Source organism: Eurypyga helias, unplaced genomic scaffold (assembly GCF_000690775.1).
Source record: "Eurypyga helias isolate BGI_N326 unplaced genomic scaffold, ASM69077v1 scaffold9779, whole genome shotgun sequence".
NCBI classification, from domain to species: domain Eukaryota; kingdom Metazoa; phylum Chordata; class Aves; order Eurypygiformes; family Eurypygidae; genus Eurypyga; species Eurypyga helias.
The window spans coordinates 21429-45479 of record NW_010271410.1 but is presented as its reverse complement, the minus strand read 5'-3'; the positions used below and the strand labels follow the sequence as shown (position 1 = coordinate 45479).

Here is a 24051-nt window from a genome sequence, read left to right as displayed (position 1 = left end):
CCTGCAGCAATGACACCCGTTCCGCTGCAGCCGCTCCGTTTGATGGCGGGATCCAGGCTTCCCCTCCAGGCAACTTAAGGAGCCCTTTTCTTGCCAATAAACTGGCAGATCAAACGATCCGGGCACAGAGAAAGGAGGAGGAAAACGAGTTTTCTTCTTGCCTTTTATGGGGCAGCGTGACCAGCGGGGCAGAGGACAGCGCTGCAGGGGAGGAGCCTTCCCCCCCACCCCCGCCTCTGCTGGCTGTCTCAGCTCTCCCTGAACTTGCACGCTGCTGCTCCAAGTGCCAGAAAAGGAGGGAGGCATGCCTAAAAGGCCCTGCAAATACACCCCCTTTACCTGACTCTATTTATACAAACACTGTTTTTCTAAAGCAGCTCTTGACGAAAATCACTATTTCATTCTCTAAGTGCTTTTGCTGGATTTTGACTGATCTCAATAAATATTAGAGCTTTGTAGAATTACACCTCTTTTTTCAGAGCAGATTTCTTATCTTTTTGTTTTCCTTATCTATGCATAGTTGACACTTTCTCACTTTCAGCATAACTACCTTTTTGTGAAAACCTTTTGCAGTCGGGCTGTCGATTCCCCCCTCTCTGTCTCCAGCCCCTCTGGTTTTCAGACAGAAGGACCAGAGGAGCTGGCAGGTCAAACCTGCCAGTCAATAACAGCTGAAACGGATATGTCTCGGAGGAAGGTTCCAGCTTCAGCCAAGCTGCCCGTTTTGTCAAGATGACATTCTGAGGGAAGGTCTTGTTCACCACCCTTAGCCCCTTCTTTTCACACTAACTGCAGACCAGCATGAACTGAAGGCTTGGCAGGTGCTTGGACAGAGGTTTGTGTGGCATTTCTCAGACCATATTTAATGCCAGCTCTTGGCACCACAGATCTGGCTGCTCTCGGCTGACAAGGCTGGGTGCTCCCCATTTCTTTAATCAAGCCATTCATGTTAACTACCTCAGAATGGATTTAAGAACATAACCTCTGGCTCCCGGTTCAGAAAATCCCGGTCATGATATTGTTTCTATTTCCTGATCCCATGTCTCTCAAGTCACAAAAGGCTTTCAAAGCTGGCTGCGTAAACATTTACAATGGAAAAACTTATGCAAATGCACATTAGTAGACATTTTTACAGCACCTTCCCTTTCTATAATCCCCACCATCATTCCATAAAAATATTTGTGTACATACTGGTTACAAGGCAAATCGAGGGGGTCACACTAAAATCACTGAATGGAAGCAACAGCCTATTCTAGTAAAACGCTCCCTGGCTTGCAACTTGGGCCATCAGGCCATACTACATGATTACCCCTCCATCCTCCTGCTTGCCCTCGTTACTCATTTGCAGCTGCCCTTCTTTCTCTGCTCCCTCCAGAAAGACAAAACTCTTCCCCACGTTACTACGAACACCTTACCAGGCAGGCACAGAGGCTCTCTGCACTTTGTGAACACCCCCATTACCCAGCCACCCATCCCCAACAGCCCAACACCTACGCGTACAGGGCAGTTACCCAGCCTCATGCTTTTCTGCAGATGAATCCTCTGCAGCAGACTGTGCTGTCACCGAAGTCTGACCTCAGAGACAAACAGACTAGAATTATAAAAAGCAGCACCACTGTTACCACTGCAAGAAATACATTTTCAGAAAGAAACTACACTGAGAAACCTGCTTGTCTTTTAATGTGGGGTAAGGATGAAAGAAGTTTTATTAATCTGCTGCACAGTGGCAGCAAAGAGGATCTGACCAGCAAAACAGGGTCCCACAGAGGGTGTCTTGATCTCTCCTAAGCAGAGGCAACTGTCTTACCTCTCTGTAATGCAAAGCCAAATGCCTCAGTCTTCAGATAGTGCGTTCAATCTCCTCTTGTCCCCACACTCCTGCCTCCATGAACAACACCTACCCCTCACAAACCCGGGGCAGGAGGCCCTTCTCCCTGGTTCCCAGCCACAACCCAGAACGGGGCGGGTCAGGGCTGCCAGCACTTCTCTCCTCTCCCCATTTCCCACATGGAATATCTACCCGGTGAGTAGAATCACCGCTGTGCCAGGCATATCACGCACGGCTCCAGGAACTCTTTCAAGCCTTTTGCTGAATGGGACATGACATTGTACAAGCAGTTGGGTCAAACACACTGAACTAGCGCAAGAAAAGCACCTGGGAGGTTACCAAGCTCAGTACTTGAGTTATTAAATGTAAATACCTGACCCAAGTTGTTAACAGGCTCAAAGATGTCAAGAGGTTATTTTCTCTCAGAACACAGCCGCTTTATCTTTGATTATTCTCTCCTTTCGAATCAGGGGCAAGGGTAGCGTGAGCAGTACAGGGTAACAGAATGTGGGTTTGTTCAGCCTGTCCCTGCTCCCAACCCTTCCCTTCCCTGTGGCCCGGTCAAGTGAAACCATCCATGCTCTGACATGGGCTGCCCCTTCCCAGTGGGTACAGCAGCTGTTCGCCTCTGTGCTGGAGAAGGTACAGGGGGGAACACCCTGCCCCAGCGGGGACAAAAACGCCCGCGTGAAGCGCGAGGTGGAAAGCTGTACTTACAGCACGCAGAGTGCATATGCCGAAGCAATTGACTCACTGGCCCGCACAAGGAAGCTGCCATCCTTGCCTACTTTGGAGAGCAGGTCTTCGGCTCTGGAACGAGTGATGTTGCCGTGGTACCAGCACTGATCCATCGCTGGAGCTGGAGGAAACCTGAATGCCAATACAGGAGCTGCCAGAGCTGCCTGCGTGTCTGTGTGTAACGATCAGGCAGCTTCAGCTCACCAGCTTCCTGTTTCAATAGTACAGAGAGGGAAAGGAAACTCAGCCGCGGACAACTTCCTCAACTCAAACAGCTCAGAGTGTGTGTGTGACATGTTCCTGCAGCCCCCGCTCTCCCTCTTCATGCTGCAGCTGAAGTGACTAGCAAGCCCGTGTTCCCTGCCTTTCCCTCCCCCTTCATCTCCTAATACCCCGTATCAAAAAGTCACAGCTGAGGATCTTGTCTGCTCCCTCACCGATTCAGTTCCCCAGGCTTTGGTGGCCTGCCATCCCCTTTACAATCTCTTGCCAGACCCTTTGAATTTCCATCTTTTTCCTGTCTGCCTGTCCTACCCACTACAGGTCTCCACGGGGAATAAACACATCTCAGACTGATCAGAAACACACTGTGCATTAGGATACTCCGCACTGACCCACTCCTGCCTTGTCTAGTCCTCACATCTAACTAGGTGTGAGGAGGGTACTTCAAAGAATTAAAAAAAAGGTTACCCCTGCACATTTCCATGCACAGAAGCAGATTTTGAGGCTGATTTGCCCTGGGGATTTGCGACCAAGGCTCCTTATCGGCTACTGCGAGATGGATTTAAAGATCTTTCCTACTCTAATACCAGAAGTTGGGATGGAGCAAAGCTATGTCTGTCAACTTGCATCAGAGAGGGGAGCTCTGGAGCTTTCACTTCCCTCTTCCTTGTCTGTACATCTGCCCCTTGTCTGTGCTGCGTGGCACGCTCAGCGCCTCATCTCCAAGGCGCAGCAAGGAGGGGCTGGTTTGCAGCAAGCAAGGACATTGCTACCGGGGCCCTGCCTGCATGGCAACTTTGTTTGTCTATCCTGCACCTCCAACCACTCTGCCTTTGAAAGCATCACTTCTGCACATCCACGTTTGAGCCAGACCTAGAAGCAGCAGTTGGGCTGGGACTCTGCCTGGGGCCCAGAGTACAGAGGGAGAGTTCCCAGGAAAGGCAGGGACACTAAGCCTGTGCAATCCTCGCCTCCCAGAGCCAGGAGAAGTGCTGGAACCACAGTACCTGGATTGGGTTTGGATTGCTGCTTTATACACCGCATGGACAGCGAGACAGGAGAGAGCACTCTGGTCACCAAACTGGGAGAAACTAGAATTTGTGGGTATGGAGAGAGAGGGTGAACCAGTACATCCCAGCCTTCATCCCTGCCAGCCTTCGTGCTGCTTCAGTTTTCCAGACCTCTGCTTTGCAGTGTCCATCTTAATCTCTGCCATTGGAATTGAACTGTGGGCACCCGCAATTCCAAATTTTGTGGCCAGCATAGGACCCTGCTCAATGGGCAGAACTGCAATGTGCAGGGCTTCCTGTCCACGCTGAGCAAGCACTGTCTACAGACCGAAATTAGCTCAGCTGGACCTGCCCTTCAGCCTCAATCCAACCCACATAGGGCTTTAGGTGCCCTAAATTCCCATGGATTCAGGTGCCTACATGGAGTCAGATGCCAAATGCCATGAAATGGCTGTGCATGGAGAGTAGCTGTGAGCTCTTCTAAGCTGCAAAGTGGTTACAAACCCTATTCTCCCCACGGAGAAGAGTGGCTGCATATGGCAAAGGGGCTGTGTGACTCTGTTGACAGTCCTGCCTGGCCATAGCACGCTGCTAGCCTCACCTGTACTAGCTCCTAGGGATTTCTCATACTTAGAGAAGCTTCTCTGGAGCACAGCTCCAGCAGGAAGCAGAACAACTGCAAATGTCAAACCACTGCTTGACCTCACTCACGAAGCTTTACATGCAACACACCCGTATGTGGATGCTGACTGGACAGAGCTGCTGTACAACATGAGTTTTGCTGGAATTATAGTGTTTGGAGAGCTTCTCCTGACCTACTGCAAGCTAACACAAGGTAACAGAGAGCTACAAGCGCTGGTTAGTCATCTGAGACTGATTAGCTGTGTACTTAACACAACTCCTATCCATCCCACCACCAACTTTGATTTTAGCAAGCTGCTGCTATTTCCTTCAAATGTGTGAATCCGCTGTCCAGCCACACACAACTCCTGGACTTGGAGACATAATCAAGGGGATGGGATCCAAACATGTGTGATGATTGTGGCAATAAGATGCGCAGGTTGGTTTCTGTGAGTATTTCTTGGTCCTAAAGCCAGCAGAGTGCAGCTCCAGCTGCTCAGGAGATGAATCCCAACCGCCTAACACGAAAAACACTGTGATCCCTAATGGCTCCTTCACAACACTGCCTGAAGAGGAAATGGCATCTGCTTTACTTCTCATGGCGCTGGCACATGAGCTCTGCAGTGCTGGAGAAAGACTGATCCCTGCACAGTCAGCACACAACTGTGTGCATACCCTGAACTACCTGAATCCCAGAGGACAGCAGTACCTTCGGTCCCACACCAAAAAAAGCTGTTCTGCAGAAGATACTTCTGCCATTCTCTTTTTTTTTTTTTTTTCCATTCGTGCCTGTGTCAGACAAGGCTAGCGAGCAGATCTGAGGAAGAAGAGATTAGAGAAGTTACGCAGAGGGGACCTAAAGTGTTTTCCATAGAGGGGGAGTGCAGTGATGAGCCTGCAGCTGTTACAGGCCAGGTGATAGTACAAATGTAGCCAGCCCAGCTCTAAGACTTCCACAAGGAGTAGGATGTGCTTTGAATAGTCTACACTCTCATCCCACAGTCAGGACAAAGCACCGTCTAAGAGCTACACATGTAAAACAAAAGAATTATGGGTACATCTGTCAGACAAATCCAACCCAGACTCCACACAAGCTTTTACTGCTGCAGCAACAGCAGTATTTCGCTTAGTTATTTGAGAGAACGAGGGCACAGACAAAGAACTGGGACACGTTATGATACTGGATAATCAAAAATTACAGTCCTGGCAGTCTATGGACAAAGTAAATATTATTTTCCCCCATGTTAGGTATTATTCTAAGCTGTCTCTCAGACATTGCAATAAACACTTTATCTAAACTGGGTTTGGTACAGATGTCCAGGTAGTATTGTACCAGACGGCTGTGAACTCACCAGCCTGTCCAGAACCAGTGGATAAACACTGTCTGCAGCATTATTCAACATGCACAGCTATCACCCAAACCCCCCACATATATCCAAGCCTGTGCACTGCATCAGCACTTGGTCAGATGAAAAGCTCTCAAATATGGATTTGCATGTCACAAAACAGAAATATTTCATAGTACGCCTGATGAGGGAGGTTAAGTGTATAGGACAGCGGTTAGCTTTGCTGAAGTCTAAATATAACATTCCCTCATTAGGCATCAGTAACAGGTGGTTGGCCACAAAGGTGTATTTAGACCCTGGCCTACATCTAAAGAGCACATGAGTAATTCCACAAAGTACTGGGTAGCTGAGCCACTCTGCTACTCCAGCCCAGCGTGTTACTGACCTGCTGCTTGGGAAAGGCTCAGCAAATTACAGGTGTATTTGTGAAGGGCATGAGATCTCTTCACTCCCTTGGTACCTGCAACCTCCAGGTGCCCTGAAACAAACCTAGACAGAGATAAAAATGAGGGCCACTTCTCCCACTACCCCAAAAGCTATCAGCAATAAAAGGCAAAGGTGGGGATACTGAGCAAGCAGAGACGAGTAGACCTGAGCAGTAACAGTGCAAAGGATCCTATGGGACCTGCTAGCGTTCCCCAGAGGGGATGTGGCCTGACAGTGCTCTGGAAAGCAGGTGTTTTGCTTCTCCAGCAGAGCAAACAAACATATTTCCCTTGGAGCCATTCCACACGTGCACACACAGAATACAGTATACAGCAAACAAGCACAGACTGGTTTATAAAGCAGAATTTTGTCCAGAGGCATGGGCAAAGACTTCCTAACTCCACCTGCTCTGACGTGTCTCCGTTGGTACCCCTTCATTTCTGGTCACTCCCCATGTCTACTCACTGCATAATGCCTCCTTTCAAATCACGCTGGAGCCTCAGAATAGTCTCCCTCTCCCCAAAACCGGGGCGGTTTCCTTCAGAAGCCTGCTGAAAAGCTGTCTGCATTGGAAAGCCTCCCAGCTTGAGCACTTTCATGCTGCTCTGGCCTTGGTCAGGTCCCTTCCTCTTGACACCCGTGTCTTTGCAATTTGCTGGAAGCAGGGCAATGTTATTTGTTTGACACACTGCCTCATATGCCAATAATACTCTGTTATAACAACAGCCATGCTTGCAAGACATTGGGTCGTCAGCAGTAAGAGCAGTTGCTGTGTTGATCATAGCTTAAGCGCTTGTTTTCTAAAGACCAGCAAGTATTTCCCCTCCTGACTATAAATTGGGAGCTCCCTCTGCAGACCTGTCCTGATCCTGCAGTTTCGATACAGGCAAAATGCCATTTCTGCCACTTGCCCTGTCCCCAAACGTGGGGGTCCTGATGTCCTGCATGGGTCCTGCTGTCACTGCCCAGGGAGAAGGAACAGCTGGAGCACACGAGACTGTGGTTTTCGTACACATGAGAAACTGCAACTTCTCAGTGCAGTGTAAGCAAAAGGGCAAATAAGCAAAAACATACAGCATGAGAAGTAAGGAGAAGGGTAAGTTAGACAGAAGTCCCTGGGAATTCAGCAAGACAACCCCAAATCCACTGCAGAAGTGGGCAAGGAATATCCCAAGAGCAAGACACCCCATGATCTTGCTGAAGCAAGAGAAGAGAGCAAGCCCTGAAAGCTAGAGTTGCTAGCGAGTCCTACAGTGGCTGCAAGAAGCAGCACACCCAGCCAGAGCCAAAGCGGTTTTCTGAAGGAGGCAACTGCAGATACAGGGCAGTAAGCCCAGTGTCCTCTCTAGGACTTTCTCCACAAATTACTAAATACACCTCAGCATAAAATTGCTGCCTTCTGTTCCCATGTAATCCCTGCGCTGCATTTGATCGTCCCTAATCAAGTCTATCGGCAGCCTCAAGGCAAGAAGCCCCATACAGAAGTCATGCTTGTTTTGAACACATGATGTTTAAGAGAGCAGCCCAAAAGAAAGGGTTGGGGGGAGGGGAGAGAGAACAGGCAACAGAAAACAAAACCAAACACGTTCAGTCTTAGTATGTTTAATAGACTTTGTAAATCTACAGATGCCACAAGCCAACACCAAACTAAGGGTGCAGGAGGAGTACAAGAAGCCTTTTGCTGAAAGATGAGAACTGACAGTGAAAAGAATCAGCAAAGGTGACTTTTGGAGGGATGCTGATGGAAAGGCTCGAGTCTCAGTACTCTGATGGAAAGGCTTGCTTCAAAGTGAACATTACAAAGATCATCTCTTCACATTGTTGGTGGGTCCCATATTCAAAGAGGCAGGAGAACAAGGGTGAGCCATCTGGCCCAACCCCCATGTACTGCAGATCCGAGTAAGCACACAGGCCCTTGCAGAGGATACTTGGTTTTGTCCAGCGTGCTGGATTTAAAGGTGTTTTGTTGAGGTAAATTCCTAAATCTCTTCGACCCCTTGGGTCTGCAGGATGAGCGTAGAGCAACCAACTGTCTTGGCATCTGGCACTGGGGGGAGGTGGGAAGGCAGTAACACTTCCATGACATCCTGAGGGAGGTTCTACTAGCATTTCAACCCGCTGGCCTCCCTCAAAGTCCATGCCGTGATTGTAGCTGACAGCCTGGATTCTGGCTCCTCTGCTGCTCCGTGCGTTGCAGTAGAGGACCTTCCTGCCACAGGTGTGGATCTCTGCTACCTGGCACTCCACCGCGCTCTCTTTCTCCACAAAGTTCCCCATCTCCCACGTTGTCCCATGGTCAGAGCTGATGAAGCAGAAGGCGTGAGGGGTGGGGTGTTTCTTCGGGTCCAGGATACGGTAGGCATAAGCAGGAATCACAAGACTCCGGGCCTCGTTGAGCAATTGTAATCCATGACCTGGCCCCACTGCAAAAGTGGCCCAGTTCTTGTACTCAGTGCTAATGGTGCTATCAGTGATATCCCGGGCAGCGCTCCAGGTGCGTCCTTGGTCCATGCTAGTGACGTAGCAGAGACGTACCAGGTTGATCTTTGTCCTGAGCTGATGCTGCTCAGAGACCTTTCCTGGGATAGCTATGAAGAACAGGATCAGTTTCCCTGAGACCTCATCATAAACAGGACAGGGGTTCATAGATCGGTGGTCCTTGAGCTGCGCACTGACAATGGTCTCCATGCTACTCCACTGCCAGGGCCCGTGCGAAGGGAGACAAGAATGAAACACCCCATTACAAACAGATCCATGTTAGAGTGTAAGGATGCCTGGATAAAAGTTCCAGAAGAGCATGAGAAGAACAGAAGAGAAGCAAGTTAGTGGATTGAGGAAGAAATGGGAAGACAATATACCGACATTGCCAAATGTAAGTGAAAATTATCTGGATGACACAATGCACGTGCTCTTCACCAAACAGGCAGGTAATATCCCTTGTAATTACTACTCAGCGAGGAGCTGACAGCTCTATTTCTCAATGCAGTTAGCATCTGATGACACTGATTAAAAAACTACAGGAGCTGAACTTTCAGAAATTCTCACAAAGATATACATATGACACACAGACATGCCCAGTGGTCAAAGTGTGCTGGTACAGACACTGGGCTGTGTCAGTGTTTCTTCGGAAGTCAGCTAGATAGCTGAACCATTTTCAAATATCCTGGATGCTGACAAATTCCTTTCCATACAGACTCCTATTCCTCCATTCTGATCCGTGTGTGAACAGGCATCCCAGACTACACCAAGGCACCTTGCTGGAGCTGATTGCATGGCTTTCCACACTCTGTGTGGAAATTTGGACCCTGAGTTGTCCGACAGAGAAAATAGGTCACAGAGCAGGTATGATTACCCTCCAAGCACATAACACAATCACATTCCTAACACTAACATTGCAATTAAAAAATTATTTCTACATAGTGTTATTAGCTGGGTAAAAGAAGCAGTATTTTCCAGTAATATTATACTAATTAGCTTTTCTAGCCTGACTTGCTGATTACCCTTTTGGTCATGTCTTATCTTTGTATATTCAACCAGTATTAACTTTGGAATATTTAATATTTCCATTTTAAGAAACTCTAGCATGTGAGCACAAATTACAAAGTTTATGACCAACGGAGCCCTGCTTAACTGAATTGCTGGGGTCACACAGGATGTTAGCTGAATGGTCTGACACTGCAGGTGCGCTCAGAGGCTGCTTCTGCTACGCAGACTCCAGCTCTTAAGACTCTATAATCTAGGACAACCAGTCACCAATAAAGGATTGGAATAGAGAAATATAATGACTTTTTTTAAGACATTAATACGTTTGCAAATGCAAGAAATTATTATAAATAGAGTATTCACCACCCCCAGTCACCCAGCAAGATAACTGTTAATAATAACTGGTGGATTAATAAGGTAGCCAATTCACTGGCACAGACAAACCAGACTACACTCTTTTGCGTGGGGAGACTAGCTGTTCTCAACTGTTTTTTAAACCATAAATTAGTCCTAAGAAGATGAATTAAAAGTCACTGGTTGCTAATTCACTCCTCCCCATCCCTGTGGCACTCCCCGTTTCTGCCTCTCCCCCACATCTTTGCTGTCACCACAGGACTTCTGTCCCACCTCTATCTGCTTCCCCAGCTCTGCGATGATGGGTCAAAGCCATCCCCCAAAAATCTGCTGCACCTGCCCACTTTCATCCCCCTAACAGCTGCCCAGTCATGGGGTTGAATCCATTATAATGACACACACATTACCTATAAGCAGATTTGTCTCCTGTAACTGGGGAAGAGAAGCTACCCTCTCCCTACAAAAGGACAAAAACGTTCAACTTGTGGGGACAGGTGGGCAGTCTCCCCCATTTTCTCCCCACACTGGTACCTGAACACGGTGCGTCGTTGGGTCATACACGCCTCTGCGCATCGCTATTAGCTTGGCGTGTTCATCCACCACATCCTCTCGCTCCTCAGCAAACGCCAGGATGATGCTGAAACGCGGCAGGTAGAGCAGCGCTGGAATTCGATAGCTCCACGTACCGTTCTGGAACAGCGTCTCTTGCTCCAAGACAGGAAATGAAGCCATCATGCTAGGGGGAAGAAGACAAAATGCATTGTATTTTGACCCACCCTTAGCCCTGCAAAATGTGATGGGGCACATTCCACTGCTTTTTGACCTCCCCACTTAGCGGAACCTCTCGGCACTGAAACAGTATTTCTGCTACTATCAGCTTTGTCTTTTTCTGGTGTTTTTCCAAAGAGAACCCACATGTTGCATAGTAGTTGGCACCACAGACCAGACTTACCCCAGGAACAGCCTGGATGATCTTACTGGAGTGATGCAAGGTAAGCACACTAAATACGGTTAACGAAAAAGCTGTCTGTGGTTTGGGTTTGCTTTTTAATTAAATTCAGAGTCTGGGATTTTTGTGTGTTTGCTTTGTAATTCAGAAGGCTGTTGATAATCGAACATTATAGTATTTTCCCTCAGAAGACCATTACTGTCTTTGCTGATGGTGTTTCCAAAACCCAGCACAGAACTTCTGCTTCGGCAAATAGGAGCTTAAAATCCCATATAAATGACACGCTGAGGCAATCCCTGACCCCAGCTGTGTCCCTCTTTGAAGATGGTAAGCACTGAGCATGAAAAGAGAAAGAAAGAGAACATCCCACCCCCAGTAAGATTAAGGAACAGTCCAAATGGTGTCCCACAACACTGGGTGAGACTTCTGGCCAAGCAAAAATCTTGTCGTCTGTACAGTGACTTAAAAGCAACGTTAGGAAGGCAAACATGAGGGGGCATTTAGGAAAGCTGCTTCTGTGAAACTGGTCTGTGCTGTGCCCCCACACAGTCTCTCTTCCTCTCCTCAGACCCGCTCAGCCCTCTGTCCTCTTGCACCAAGCCTCTTCTATGAACTCACTTACCCTGATAAAAACCCACTGGCTCAGCATGGGGTGGGGGGAACAGAAAAGAAGAAAGACAGAAAAGGGATGTCTGACACAATGCAGCAGAAACTGAAGGCCTGAATATCCTCTGCTCAGCAGATGGGAGGGAAAGGGACAAAAAAAAATTTTTTTAAAGTAAAAAATAAATCAAGCCTTAGATCTCTGACGCATTGAGTGGGTAGGATGGCAGGGAGAAAATGACAATACACTATGAGTAAGAAACTCAAACGCCTCTTGCTGAGGCAAGATTTGCTGCGCTCTTCGCTGAGGATTCTCCTATTTACTGAAATCTTGGAAAGCACTAGTGTGGCTATTGGTCATATACGAGATCTTTATGTTTTTGAAGGCTGTCTTGATAATTCAAGACCGGATGGAGGCAAACGGAAGGTTACTTATGCAGCTGCAGAGTGCATGCACCTACCTGGAGACTTGTTTCTACTCTTCCATATTACAAGAGAAAATACTATATTAGCCAGCATAACTAACATAGACATGGTTGGACAGGACCATCACATCATGCTCTATCCAGATCAATAGCTAGGCACTGAATATTCAAATATTCTCTGCTTTCACCTTCCAAATCTTTATGTATCGGTGAGATTTTTGAACTCGCAGCACTGATCACCAGGGTCTTAACTGTGCTATTTTAGCTAAAGCCAGCTATATAGACCCCAGCAAGCCACAGACCCATTGCCACTCAGATGCAAAGCCACTGGAGACAGAAGTCTGTCTCCAAAGGGTAGCTGCTCGCTCCTTGCCGTCACTGATAATGCAGCAATCTGAGAAAGGCAGCAGCACCCCTACTATACAAAAACATGACCAGAATTTGATCGCAGCTATCCATGCAACAGTAAGAAAATAGGAAGACCTTCCTAGAACAAATAACTGTGCTGTTCACTACTTACCAGCATGGATCTGGCTATTTATATAGACCACAGTGGTGGCTGTGTTCTCATGGCTCCTGAAACAGAAGCTCACTAGAGTGCTTCCAGACTATTTAAAGGGAGATTATTTAAAGGGAGATTAGTCAGCCTGCCTAGTGCAGCACAGGCTCTGCTCATGATGCCATTCTGATATTGCAGTCCTGCTTCAGGGCAGGGCATGAAGGAGGCCAAGAAAAAATAAAAAGAAGGAAAAGAGAGAGATAGAGATCTGGGCTGGCCCACAAAGCCCCAAGTGCCAAGCCAAGAGACCAGAGACCAGTACCACAGGAAGCCATGCTACAGCCTAGTGTACCCAAGTCCCTCCTGTATGAACCTGTCATCTGCAGACATCTCCACCCATGCTCTTAGCCCCCTCCGTGACATGCTCAGTGTGGGTGTCACAACAGCCGTCTTTTCCTCTTATTGCCACCTGAGGATTGAGGGAAGGTGGGATGTTAAAACGCTGGGAATAGCTGCCATAGAAACAAGCCTGAGGTTTCTGGACACAGCACCCACAGCTATAACTGTGGAAAATACTAGAACCAAGTGACTTTCCCATCTATTCAGAGACTAAGCAGGGATAGGTGTGAGTGTGTATGCATACACATATTTGTAGATATACTCCCTACACACAGTGTGGGTATTATGGCTGTATGCATTTATATATACATACACACTATGTATCCATCTGCAGAGAAACTCTTCCATCCTTTTTTAAATACATTGAAAGTCAGTGTTCATCTGCTTCTACCTTTTCCCTGGTGGATCCTCAAGCAGAAATTGAGTCATAACAGTTTGAGTTTCACACAGAATCAAAAATACAAAATCTTTAAAGAAGCTTAAAGTTCTTAATATATAAAAAACCAGCACTGTTTCAGTTACTTCTCTAGAGAATTGAAAGAAATTGATTTTTCTCTTGACCTCCACCCGTTTTCACAGGCAAAACCACTAACTACACCTTCCTGAATAAAAAAGAAGTAAAATCAGCAAGTCAACGACAGAACAGCCACATGAAGATTGTTCAAAAGCTCATACTCTCGCACTGCAGGAATTCAAATCATTCAGACCAGTCCCACTGAGATTAAATTGCCAAGGGATGCATGCGTCCACGATGCTACGTTGTTCCTAAACCCTACTGAAATAGCACTGGCTGGCCTGCAAGGAAGAAGAAGGTGGCAACATTGCAGCCAGTGTGATCTAAGGACATTGGCAAGGCAAAGTTTGTAGACCATGGCAATACTTTATGAAAGACCAAGGGCTGGAAAGTGGAAAAAAAGACAAACTTTTGGGACCACAAAGACCTGAAATAGAAGCAGGAGTCTGGGGAGCTGTACACAAACCCACAATTGCCCAGACCTGTATCAATTCAGTCACCTTGGAGAGAAAAGTTAACTGTAGTTTTCAAGGTAAAGGGGTGAGAAAGGGGAAGGAGAGTTGATAGGATAACTTTTTTCCTAGGAGAAAAAGAGGTAGCTGGTAACCTCTTTCCAGAGGACAGAGATGCAAAGTGAGGAGAAGAGAAATTTATCATGTGGCCATTAAGGCAATATTCCCTTCTGTGTTTTGGTGTTTACTGGAGTTTTGAATTTAACTCCCAGATTTATCCTTGAGAAGTGTGCACTCCAGGGTGACTAACGTTTACCTGCAATTCCTCTCCAAGGCACCAGGGAAGCTGCTGCACTGAGATCCAGTACCTCACCTCCAGGCAGAACTGGGCGGACAGGAAGAAAGACGGGTACAATGAAAACACGTAAGAGGAGGGGGCAGTTAAATTGGAGGAAACCATTACTCATAGTTTGCAAGTTATACAGCTGTAATGATTTCCAAAGCAGACACTGTTTCCAGCACACCAGAAGAGTCAAAAGAAATAACAGTTGTCAACAAATGGATCTATGGGGGATCTGATGCCTAGAAGGAGCCCAAGATGCAGTAACAGATAGGTGCTGGTAGACACCAGAAGGTACTTGTTCCTTCCACTTCTGTCCTTCAGGGCAGCTCGCATGGACCTGCTCACAGAGCAGGATGAGCCACTACCTGTTTATTTGCTTTAACCCTCTCCAAGAAAAGTGATTAAAAAAGATAACATTTCCACTGACCTCAGCTTCTGTAAAAACCTGTCCTTAACATGTTCAGATCCAAGCTGAAATGACAGTATGTCTTTAAAAACAAACCAGCAGAAGTGAGGTAATATGCTGAACTCTATCCCTTGGTCCCCATCAGAGTTCCCTCTGCAGGAGGGCAGCTTGTTCCTGAAGGAATTCAGATGGATCCCAAACAAACTCACTCATTTGAAGAGGTATTAGGGTAAAAAAAAAAAAAAAAACCAAACCCAAAACCAACACACACAAACAAAAAGCCCAATGCTCACATGAAAGCCCAACTAAAATTCTGCTTTTCAAGGCAAGCACAAGAATCCAGGTCCAGTTGCTGCCTACTCAACATCAGACCCAGACTTACAGCATTCTCCAAACTTGTAAAAGTCAACTAAGTGCTATGCTGATATACGTTTCTTGTTTCACTTAAAGACATTTATATTTGGATACTGCATAGAGGGGGTCCAGGAGCAGCCACGTTCTGGTTGTATTGGGCTAAGAAATAGGAGACCCAGTTTGCTTCTAGAATACTTGTTACACAGCAGATTCCTGTGTGCAAGCCTTTCCTCCTAGCTAAACAGCATGGCTGCCTATTTCTGACAAACCCCAGCATCACAGCACTCCCTCTCCAGCCTTCTTACGCCCCTAGACCAGATCCTACACTAAATCTAGGTTATGGGATTACTTAACAAGCCAGACAAACACACATTTATTTAGTCCAATAGCTCACCCTCCATGTAAAGTCAGAAAGGAGAGTTATCAGCAAGACCTGTCAAACAATAAACTTTAAACAAACTAAAACGTTCAGAATTCAAAACTGGAAAGGCACAAAACTGTAATTACTTTAATCCAGCAGCCAATTGGATTAAACTTTTTAACCACACTAGAAACAGAAAGTTTCTTTTGCGGTAAAAACTTCATACCACACTTACAAGGGGATTTTCAGCCTCCCCAGTACATGCTTTCCTAAACAATCAATCAAGTTCTGCTTTTAAAACGTTGTGGCTCAGCCTAGCAGTAACTCCTGTACCTTACAGTGCTGGTTTTCTTAGCACTGGAGAGGAATCACATGAAGCAGCAGTATTTCTCTTAGCATGTTTGGTGGAGGAATACACAAACTGCACTCCTACTTGAACTTACAAAATGCTGTATTTACCTTTGTAGTTCCTATCAGTGTCCACTGTTATGAAAAAAAAAAAATAAATACCTCTTTCACTCTGTGTCTCCTGGAAGTCACCTCAAAGGGAAAAAAAACCCAAAACCACAACAAACCAAAAAGCACTCCTACTGGATTAGATAAAAGGAAGGTTCACCACACTCTTACCAACTAGTCTCCAACCTGCAAAATCATTTATATAGGCAGCAATGTCAGCTGTCTCGAATCCCCAAGAAAAGCTGGCAGCTGGCATGTACACACAACCTGACATTTAAATAGCAAACCTATTTTGCATATAAGGGGAGGTTCCACGTGAGCTGGACAAGCAGTACGAAAGACTTTTAAATTATCATAGTAATTAAACAGCATCTTTCTACCTGCATAGATTGACAGCACCGTGGAACAGCTGTTGTTTCTAATACAGTTCAGCATGCTGTCTTACTTCGTAGTCCTCTTATCCCCTTGTGCTGAGGAGGAAAGTTCCTCTGGTCCCAGCACACAGACTCCTAGTGCTTCCTCTCAAAGCACTCCTGAGCTCTGGGAAAGTTTACCAAAAGAACCCAGAAAATGGTTATAACCAGCAAGTGATGATGCTGCGTTAAGCTGACACATTCCTCTGCCGGCTCCACGCACCTCCCATCCATCAGCGTGCTGTTTCCGAATGAAGAAATGGGTTAACGCAGGAGTCCCCAGGCAGTGGTACGGGAGCGACGTGCTGGTGCATGCGGACACAGCTCCCAACAACCTCTGTGGAGGTGTTTCCAGGGCCAAACCATCCCAGCAGCTGCAGTCAGTGAGCTAATGGGGAGAGTCAGAGGAACTGAGAGGGGGTGTGAGCCCAGGGTCCCAGCTGGGGGAGGACAGCATCAGCCCTTCTCCCAGCTCTGCCCTAGCTGGAAGCACCTGCAGCTGCTGCGAGGACCCAAGCAGTTGATTTCACTACCACCTTGTGCTACTGATCTCATGTTGTGCTGCTGCTCTCAGAGATGACCTTTCCTATCCCATTCCTTGCTGTTTCTCTTGCTTTCCTCTCCTTTCTACTGTGTTTCCATTGCTGCCATTAATGCTTCTTGTGTTTGAAGCGATCTGAAAAAATGAAAATAACAATCCCACAAACAGATCTTGCTAGTGATGAAAAAAGAGGAAGAAAAGCCTCCTCATTTGATGGCAGTTGTGGTTGATCTGTGGAAACCAAATAGGGACTTGCAAAGGTGTGGATGTACAGTCAACCAACCAAATTAATGAACGCTTCTGTATTACTGTCTTTCCTCTCTCTTGAGCAAAGTTGTATCCCTTCCAGTGCCAGCACTGAGGCTCATCATCTTGGCAAGCCATCAGAGGGTGTCAGTCTGGCAGAAAATCAATCAGGAAGAAAAAAGTGAACAGTTTCTGCTAAGTCACTGTCCTGGACTGCATCAGCAAGAGTCAGACAAGGAGCAGGATTTGCTGTAGGAGAGGGAGTAGAAGCATGGAGCTGTTGACAGGAGGCGCAGACTCACCTCTCTGGCTGGCAGCTAGCCATTAGATCAAATTAGCTGTATCATAAAACCACACCCCATGTTTATGAACCCTGCCTAACTGGCCAAGTATTGCCTTAACCGAGACACACAAGAGAAGCCTGAGGGCATTTCTATCTCACTGTTTACCTGAAATCAAACAACAGTCAGTGTGAGGAAAAGTCCCTCTAGAGACAATGGCACTGATATCCACCAGATAATAACTTTTAACAGTGACCCCTGGAGAAAATCCAGAGTCAAGTAAAACAGAAGCAATTAAGGAAGGGAGACACTGAAGAGGCTACTAAGGCGCAGTCTGCCAGAAAGCCAGACATAAACAATTGCTTTGTGGATTTCTTCACCTCTTTTCTGCTCCCTGGCTAATAGCAGTGTTACTCAGGTGGTGTTCTGAGTCACACACACTTCCCTTCTGCAGCCAGGTGACCCATAAATGCTGGTTTGTTTAACAGAAATCACCTTGCCCAGCTGCAGCTTAAAACTGGTTGTCCATCTCTCCCCTGCCTTTGGCCCCCTCCCCAGGGCAGGTATCAGACATGACTGTGCAGAGGGTAACAGCCTAGAATGGCTAAAACTACTCCCAAAAATGAAGAATGCACTGCCTAGTCCTGTTGTGAGGCTAAGGCTATTCTGTGCAGGACAACCACACGGTTAACACGTGGGCACACTGCGATGCTTCTTCTGCAGGGCCACTGCCAAGTGCTGCCAGCATCCAGTACAGCTCTTCAGACACTAGCCCATACCGCAGGCCTCTGTCTGAAAAAAAGCCTCCTTCCTGATAAAATAAAAAGTGCTTTTGCCAAATGTGCATGCTGCAACTATTTCACAAAACCATTCCTTGCTAACTGTAAGAAATGGATGTCTCCGTGCAGATGTGCTAGGTTTGATCCCCTCTCGTTTCTTTTGGTGTAAATCAAAATCAGTGTCACCCGTGTAGTTTAAAAAAGGTGTAGGTCTGAGGAGAATCAAGCTCTTCACTTCTATTGTTCTACGCTTACTTCATTGCCCTTAGAGCTGATTGTTGTAATGAAAACGTTTTTAAAAAGGTTAAAAAATGCAAATGGGCTGTGTGGGTGCATTAATAAGAGGATATAAAAATAATGCAGAAGATAATATAACGACAGAATACTGAACAATGGAGCATTTGCATTTGGAGGACCATGTTCACTTTCGGGTGCCATCTCAGGAAAAATATAGCAAGAGCTGCAAGTGAAGGCTACGAAAAAGAATTCAGAAGCTAATGCTTGTGAGCATATGTGAAAAGAAATCAGTAGGAAAACAAGAGCAGTTATATTTAATGAGTGATTAAATTTAATAACTGATAAGTAAATAATAAATTTAATGAGTGATTAGTCCATTTAAAATTATCAATGTATATTTCCTTTGCAAAATGCTGAAATCTGAATCCATCGATTCCTTAAACTATTAGAAAGGCAAGCGTGGCTCAGATAATTCAGTATTTTTGCGATACTATACAGTGTAGCAGCTGTCATCAGACAGCTGTAGTTAAAATCCAGAGGTCTCCTATGGATCAAGCCATGCAAGAGGGCAGTTACAGAGTTTTGCAAATTTTCAGTTAAAACACTATGGGCTGCTCTCCAGACATTAGGGAATATGGTATAATTTGTGCAGAACATAAATCCTATAGACCTGTGGCCTGACTGAAAGTCTGCTCTGTTGTGGAGGAGGAAACAAAACCCAGCAAGAAAAAGCCAAAGTAATAACAATGAATGTAACGTGTAAATACTAATGGCAGAGCTCTATGAGAAGCAGGGCTCACTGGACAAGGAAACATCTGCCGTTTTCTTTTAATTGCAGTGCTAGTTAAGGAAATGAGCCTTTGTGCACATTTGAAACCGGCACCCCACTATCCTTACCAGCTCTAAGAGCAACAGGTACGAGGAGCAGGTACTCCTTGGGTTCGATCCATTTCACACTCCATTGACTCCAGTTAAGTTACTTCTGATTTCCATCAGGAGGATTAAGCAAAGGATTGAGCTGCCACTATTTCTTTCCCAGTAAATAATAGCCTTTTGCAACTTATTTCCTCTCCTTATGGAAAGAACTGAACAAAATCCAAAAAATACTCCCTGGACCCAAAGAGAAACAGCATCACCCTATAGCAGACCCATAAGCCTTCTGACATTCCAACGGTGAGTTGTGGGTTGGTCACAGGGAAGTTTCCGTATTCCATGAGAGACAATGTCCAATAAACAGCCTGTCTATGATACACATTACATGATTTTCCATTTACTTTGCCCATTTGGAACAGAAAAAAAGAAATATGCTTTTTTTTGTAACAAAACGAATGGCACAATCAATGGGAAGCAAAGGAAGAGAGGTGATGAGATTTACATACAGAAAGGGGATTGTAGAAGCAGCATTTATATTTAGCCCTCAAAACAGCAACACTGGGAAGGAGTCACTGGAGCAATATAACGACTGGAAAATGGAATAAAACCAGAGTCCCTTGCTTCACATACTCTGCCACTGCCAGGACACTGACATAAGCTAGTCTGAAGCACAAGGCTAGCTGGAATCACCCCGGAATGACTCTTGCAACAGAGAGGAGCCCAGATTCCAGTACATCCCTCATTCCTGTGTCCTGAAAGCACAGGTCTGACGGTGACCTTGATTAATCATTACAAGATAAATTGTCAACAGCCCTCTATGCCCAGGCCAGGCCCTCAGCTGATGTGAAGGGCCACTAACACTGGTGACCATGAAGCGGTGATGACTGACCTGAGATTAAGCAAAGCTTTACTCAGTGAACATTTAGCCTTCCCCAGAGTAGGCTGGGCATACAGCTGCGTTTGAAAAGCAATAGGGTAATGTTGTGACCAATTAAAATATTTTGAGATGAACAAGGCACTTGGCAAGTTCAGTGAACTTCAAAAATAAAATTAAAAAAAGTATCAAGGGAAAGACTGGAATCAAATTCGGCAGCATGATGCTTTCTGTAAGAGTCATTCAAACTGCAGGCTTAAAAATACCGAGTTATCCAAGGGTGAGGGAAAACATCTCCCTGAAGAATATCACTGCATAGGTATCTACAGGAATTACAGGCTTATTTATCTCACTTTGAAGCACTGGGCCCTAAGCTGCTCGCAGAAAAGGGACATTCAAATAATAGCAACCAAGCCCACTGGAGAGAACAGCAGATGTAAGAGCAACCTGAATAAGAAATCAAAGTAATTCAAGGGAGAAAATTGTAACAGGTGTTTGGATGAACAGACCCAAAAAGCCTTAAAATACAACCATGCTGGCTCTGCTCTATCCACCCCAATGCCCAGGTATGTGAACACACATGAAATTAAAAAATGGCAGCCTAAAAATAGTCATAAACATTTAGGTCTTTTCATCTCAAATGGCTGTAAATAATGTAAAGCAAGCACCGTTTCTCAGCCAGTGGGCCTTAGAAGCGTAAGCAAATGCCGTTCACTGTTTACACTTATTTGAGTTTGCAGATTTGGAGTGAAGTTTCACCCAGTTGTTAAAGATTTATACAGGAGGTTTAACAATGCCCTGTCATTAAGCCTTTGGCACAAGCAGTGCAAAGGACGTTCAGGGCATATTTGTACTAACTTATCTGGGTAAAGGGAAAGCTGTTCCTTTAAATTATGTTTGCTGTGACTCTGGAAACTGCGCAAACAAAGTCTGAGGGTAACTTCACTCTTAGGCAGAACTGACAACAGGTACAAGGACTGAAGGACAGGGATCTTCTGTAGAACACACCTGCCTCTGGATTGCAAATCTCTTAACAACTTGGGGGAGTTCAGTCCAGGCTTGTTGGACATACCTCATCCCGATGGCAAATGAGAGACCGGTTCAGCCCTAGACTGTCAGGTGAGTAAAATCCTATTCTGGGGGGATGCTGGAAGAGGAACGGTGTGAGTAAGAAACCTCAGGCCACAAACAGAGGCACAAATCCAGTGCCCGAGAAAGAACCGGCTTTGCTGGACCAGCAAAGTCACACTGAAGGAGTCCTGTGCAACCCAGACAGAGCACAGCCATGACACTGTTGAAATGCTGTCTGACAGAGAGGAGAGGCATCATTGGCACAGCTTGACAGGCGTAAAAACCACTGCGGGGAGGAAGCCGAGTCAGAGAGGAGACACAGCCTGCACAGAACTGGCATTAATGTTACCAACATCCCCCAAACCAACCAACCAAACTGTGTGGTTTTTTTCCAGGGGCAGGACAAGTCATGATTTTTCCTGGCAAATGTTTATGTGTGATCTTACTTTAAAAATATATATATAAATAAAGACAGGAAATATGAAAAACAGACTGTTTTCCTCCTAATGCCAGGCTGATCCTTCCCCTTAGACGATTTTTCCTTTCACTCTCAGGAGACCAGTTGCTGTGCATCCAGTGTAGCTGTGAACTCTGTCCCAGCAATTATGTATACTTTTAAATGCACAAAGTAAACAAGGACTCAGATTTCCTAAGAACAAGCTGGCTCTTGAGATATTAAACTATTAAAGGATTCAACCGTTATAGGGGAGCTGCCACTTCCAGATCTATTTAAAGCTAGGAAATTGCACTAACATAATGAAAAACTTTTCAATGAATCTGTGAAAAAGGACAAAAATTTTATTCCCGTCTGATCTTCTCCAGACTCGAACTGGGACTGATAAATCCAATCCACTTTAAAACCAACTGTAAATACAGGAGTATGTGTGAAACACCACAGTAACTGCCAGAAAAGAAGAGCCCAGAGACAAAGAACCCATTGTCCCACACTGCCATAATTCGGAGAGGACATTTGCAAGACAATGTAAAATGCTTTAACTATATAATCACCATTATCTGTTTCTGAGTAATGTGGCAAATGCCTGGGGTTTTCACTCAAATTCTCCTTTTGGAAGTAGCTTGGTATATGATTTTTGTAGGCAATTATTATTTTTCCCACAACAGAGTCTGGAGGCAATATTTCATGTTTCCAAGCAGCACCCCATGGAAGCAGCCCCACAAGATCTGAAGTAAGAAAAACTGATAGGACTCAGTAAAGTCTAAAACAATCTAGAAACCTCTTTTCCTCCCCACCTTCTCTTTCTTACACAAAATCATCTTTGAAACACATCTATGAAAAAACAGTTCTAGCATGTTACTCAATCAGCAAAACTTGGACTTTGCTGTTCCAAAAGGGAGCAATTCCTGAAACAAGGGCCCATTCTTAGCAGAAATTGCAGCCAGCTCAAATGCAACTTAGGGAGAGCAACAGGGACACTGAGGCACTAGAAATCTAGACAAAATGCCTGCTTTTCACTTGGGGACAGAAATGTGGGAAATATCAAATGAAAAATTACGAAAAAAAAAAAAAAGAGAGAGAATACACAAGCTGGTTCATTTTTGTCATTAATGACAGTATTTTCCAGAGCTCTTCTGAACCTGTCAGGCCATCTCATGTCATGCTCTTGTACTACATGGAGTTCCTGCTCAAGTAAACCAGAATTAAAAATACTGTGGCAGAAATATAGGAGTGTTCATAAACTGTGGTATACAACTTCCAGTCTAGAGATGGGGAACTAAGACCCAGGAAAATCCCTGACGTGCTCGACTGCCCAGGGAACTGCAGCAGAGCTGAGAAATGAGATCTGCTCTCACAGGACCCAAATCAGTGCCACAGCTATGAGATTCAGTGCCCTCATCCCTGCCTTCCTCTTCCTGTGCTTAAAAGCTAGGAATGAAGAGGAGGGTAACAACTGCTGTCAGAAGGAAAGGTCTGAAAGGGAAATGTTTGACAATCTTTCACAGCACTTGGGTAAAGGGAGCTACAGAGTCACGGTTGAGGAGACCATGTCACTTATTTGACAAAAAACGGTGACTTACTGTGAAGGCACACGCAGCCAGAGAGCACTGCACGTGTTCCTGTTTTTCTGCAGTGCACTGCTGTCTAGTGCCGGAGCTGGCAGACTAGCAGGGGGCTTCTGGATGCGATTGCCTAAGCCCTGAGCTGGTACCCCAGCACTAGGACAGAAGAGACTGCTCTGCACTGGGAGCTGCAGTCCTGCAACCATCCCTTCCTGACGGGGACCTCCCCTGGAGCTAAAAAGAGCCCTTCCAAGCGGGAAGTTTACGTGACTGAGGCTGTTTGCCACACAGTTTCCAGAGTATTTTTCCCAAGTTACAAAAGACATGTGCAATCAGAGTAATAAGCTATAAGAATACTGTCAGGTTATGTCAGGTTTGAAATTAGCTTTATGCAATGGACAAGGGTAGCCTGGCACAGCAGCACTCCAAACCTGCCTGGCACTTCAAACCAGTAGAAACCAGTTTAACAGGATTCTGATGTCTTATTGACTTCTGGCTCCCTTGCAGCTACAAATTTGCGAGCAGATTCACCAAACAGGCACTCCTTGGACCCTCCACCCAATAACCACTGAGAGAGGAAAAACAGAGTGCTCTACTATGCCTTGATCAATCACCTTCTTCTTTCCCTGCTTCTGTATGGAAGCTTTCAAATAAAAACCCCTTTGAGTTCTTACCTCTCTGCAGTTCAAACAACTTCCATGCTCACTTCTTCCATAACAAGTGTCTCATATGCAACCAGCAAATCTAGAAACAGAAGTGGGTGTCATTATATTTTTCCCCAAGAGCAGCGCAGGTGTTGTCTGCCCTAGGGATGCTGCGCCTGTCTGCGTACTAACAAGTCTGTCTTGAAAAGCTTCAACCAAGACATCTGCTAACCTCATCTTCTAAGTATCCTGGCATTACTAAACCTCTCTGCTTTCAGCAAGGC

General features: G+C 45.8%; 2 protein-coding genes across 2 annotated transcripts in view; both read right to left on the bottom strand.

The window, feature by feature from the left end:
* The window catches only part of INPP5D (inositol polyphosphate-5-phosphatase, 145kDa), a gene marked incomplete at its 3' end in the record, with an annotated part of 55301 nt that extends 52622 nt beyond the window's left edge, over nucleotides 1–2679 (bottom strand). Inside the window, exon 1 of the mRNA XM_010158808.1 lies at nucleotides 2546–2679. Coding sequence (XP_010157110.1) covers nucleotides 2546–2679 — 134 coding nt within the window. The remainder of the gene's footprint in view (nucleotides 1–2545) is intronic.
* A 5270-nt stretch (nucleotides 2680–7949) lies between these two features.
* Nucleotides 7950–10760, bottom strand: NEU2 (sialidase 2 (cytosolic sialidase)). Its single transcript, XM_010158807.1, has 2 exons — nucleotides 10560–10760; nucleotides 7950–8888 (listed from the first exon to the last, which is right to left on the bottom strand). Exons 1-2 carry the CDS (start codon nucleotides 10758–10760, stop codon nucleotides 7950–7952), a joined length of 1140 nt encoding a protein of 379 aa, XP_010157109.1.
* Nucleotides 10761–24051: the final 13291 nt, after the last annotated feature.

What these genes read in the sequence shown, in the direction of transcription:
- NEU2 (XM_010158807.1), bottom strand. Translation starts at nt 10,760, where the DNA reads ATGGCTTCATTTCCTGTCTTGGAGCAAGAGACGCTGTTCCAGAACGGT. An exon ending in CAACGACGCACCGTGTTCAG is followed by an intron (nt 8,889 to 10,559) that starts GTACCAGTGTGG and finishes GGGCCCTGGCAG; the next exon opens with TGGAGTAGCATGGAGACCAT.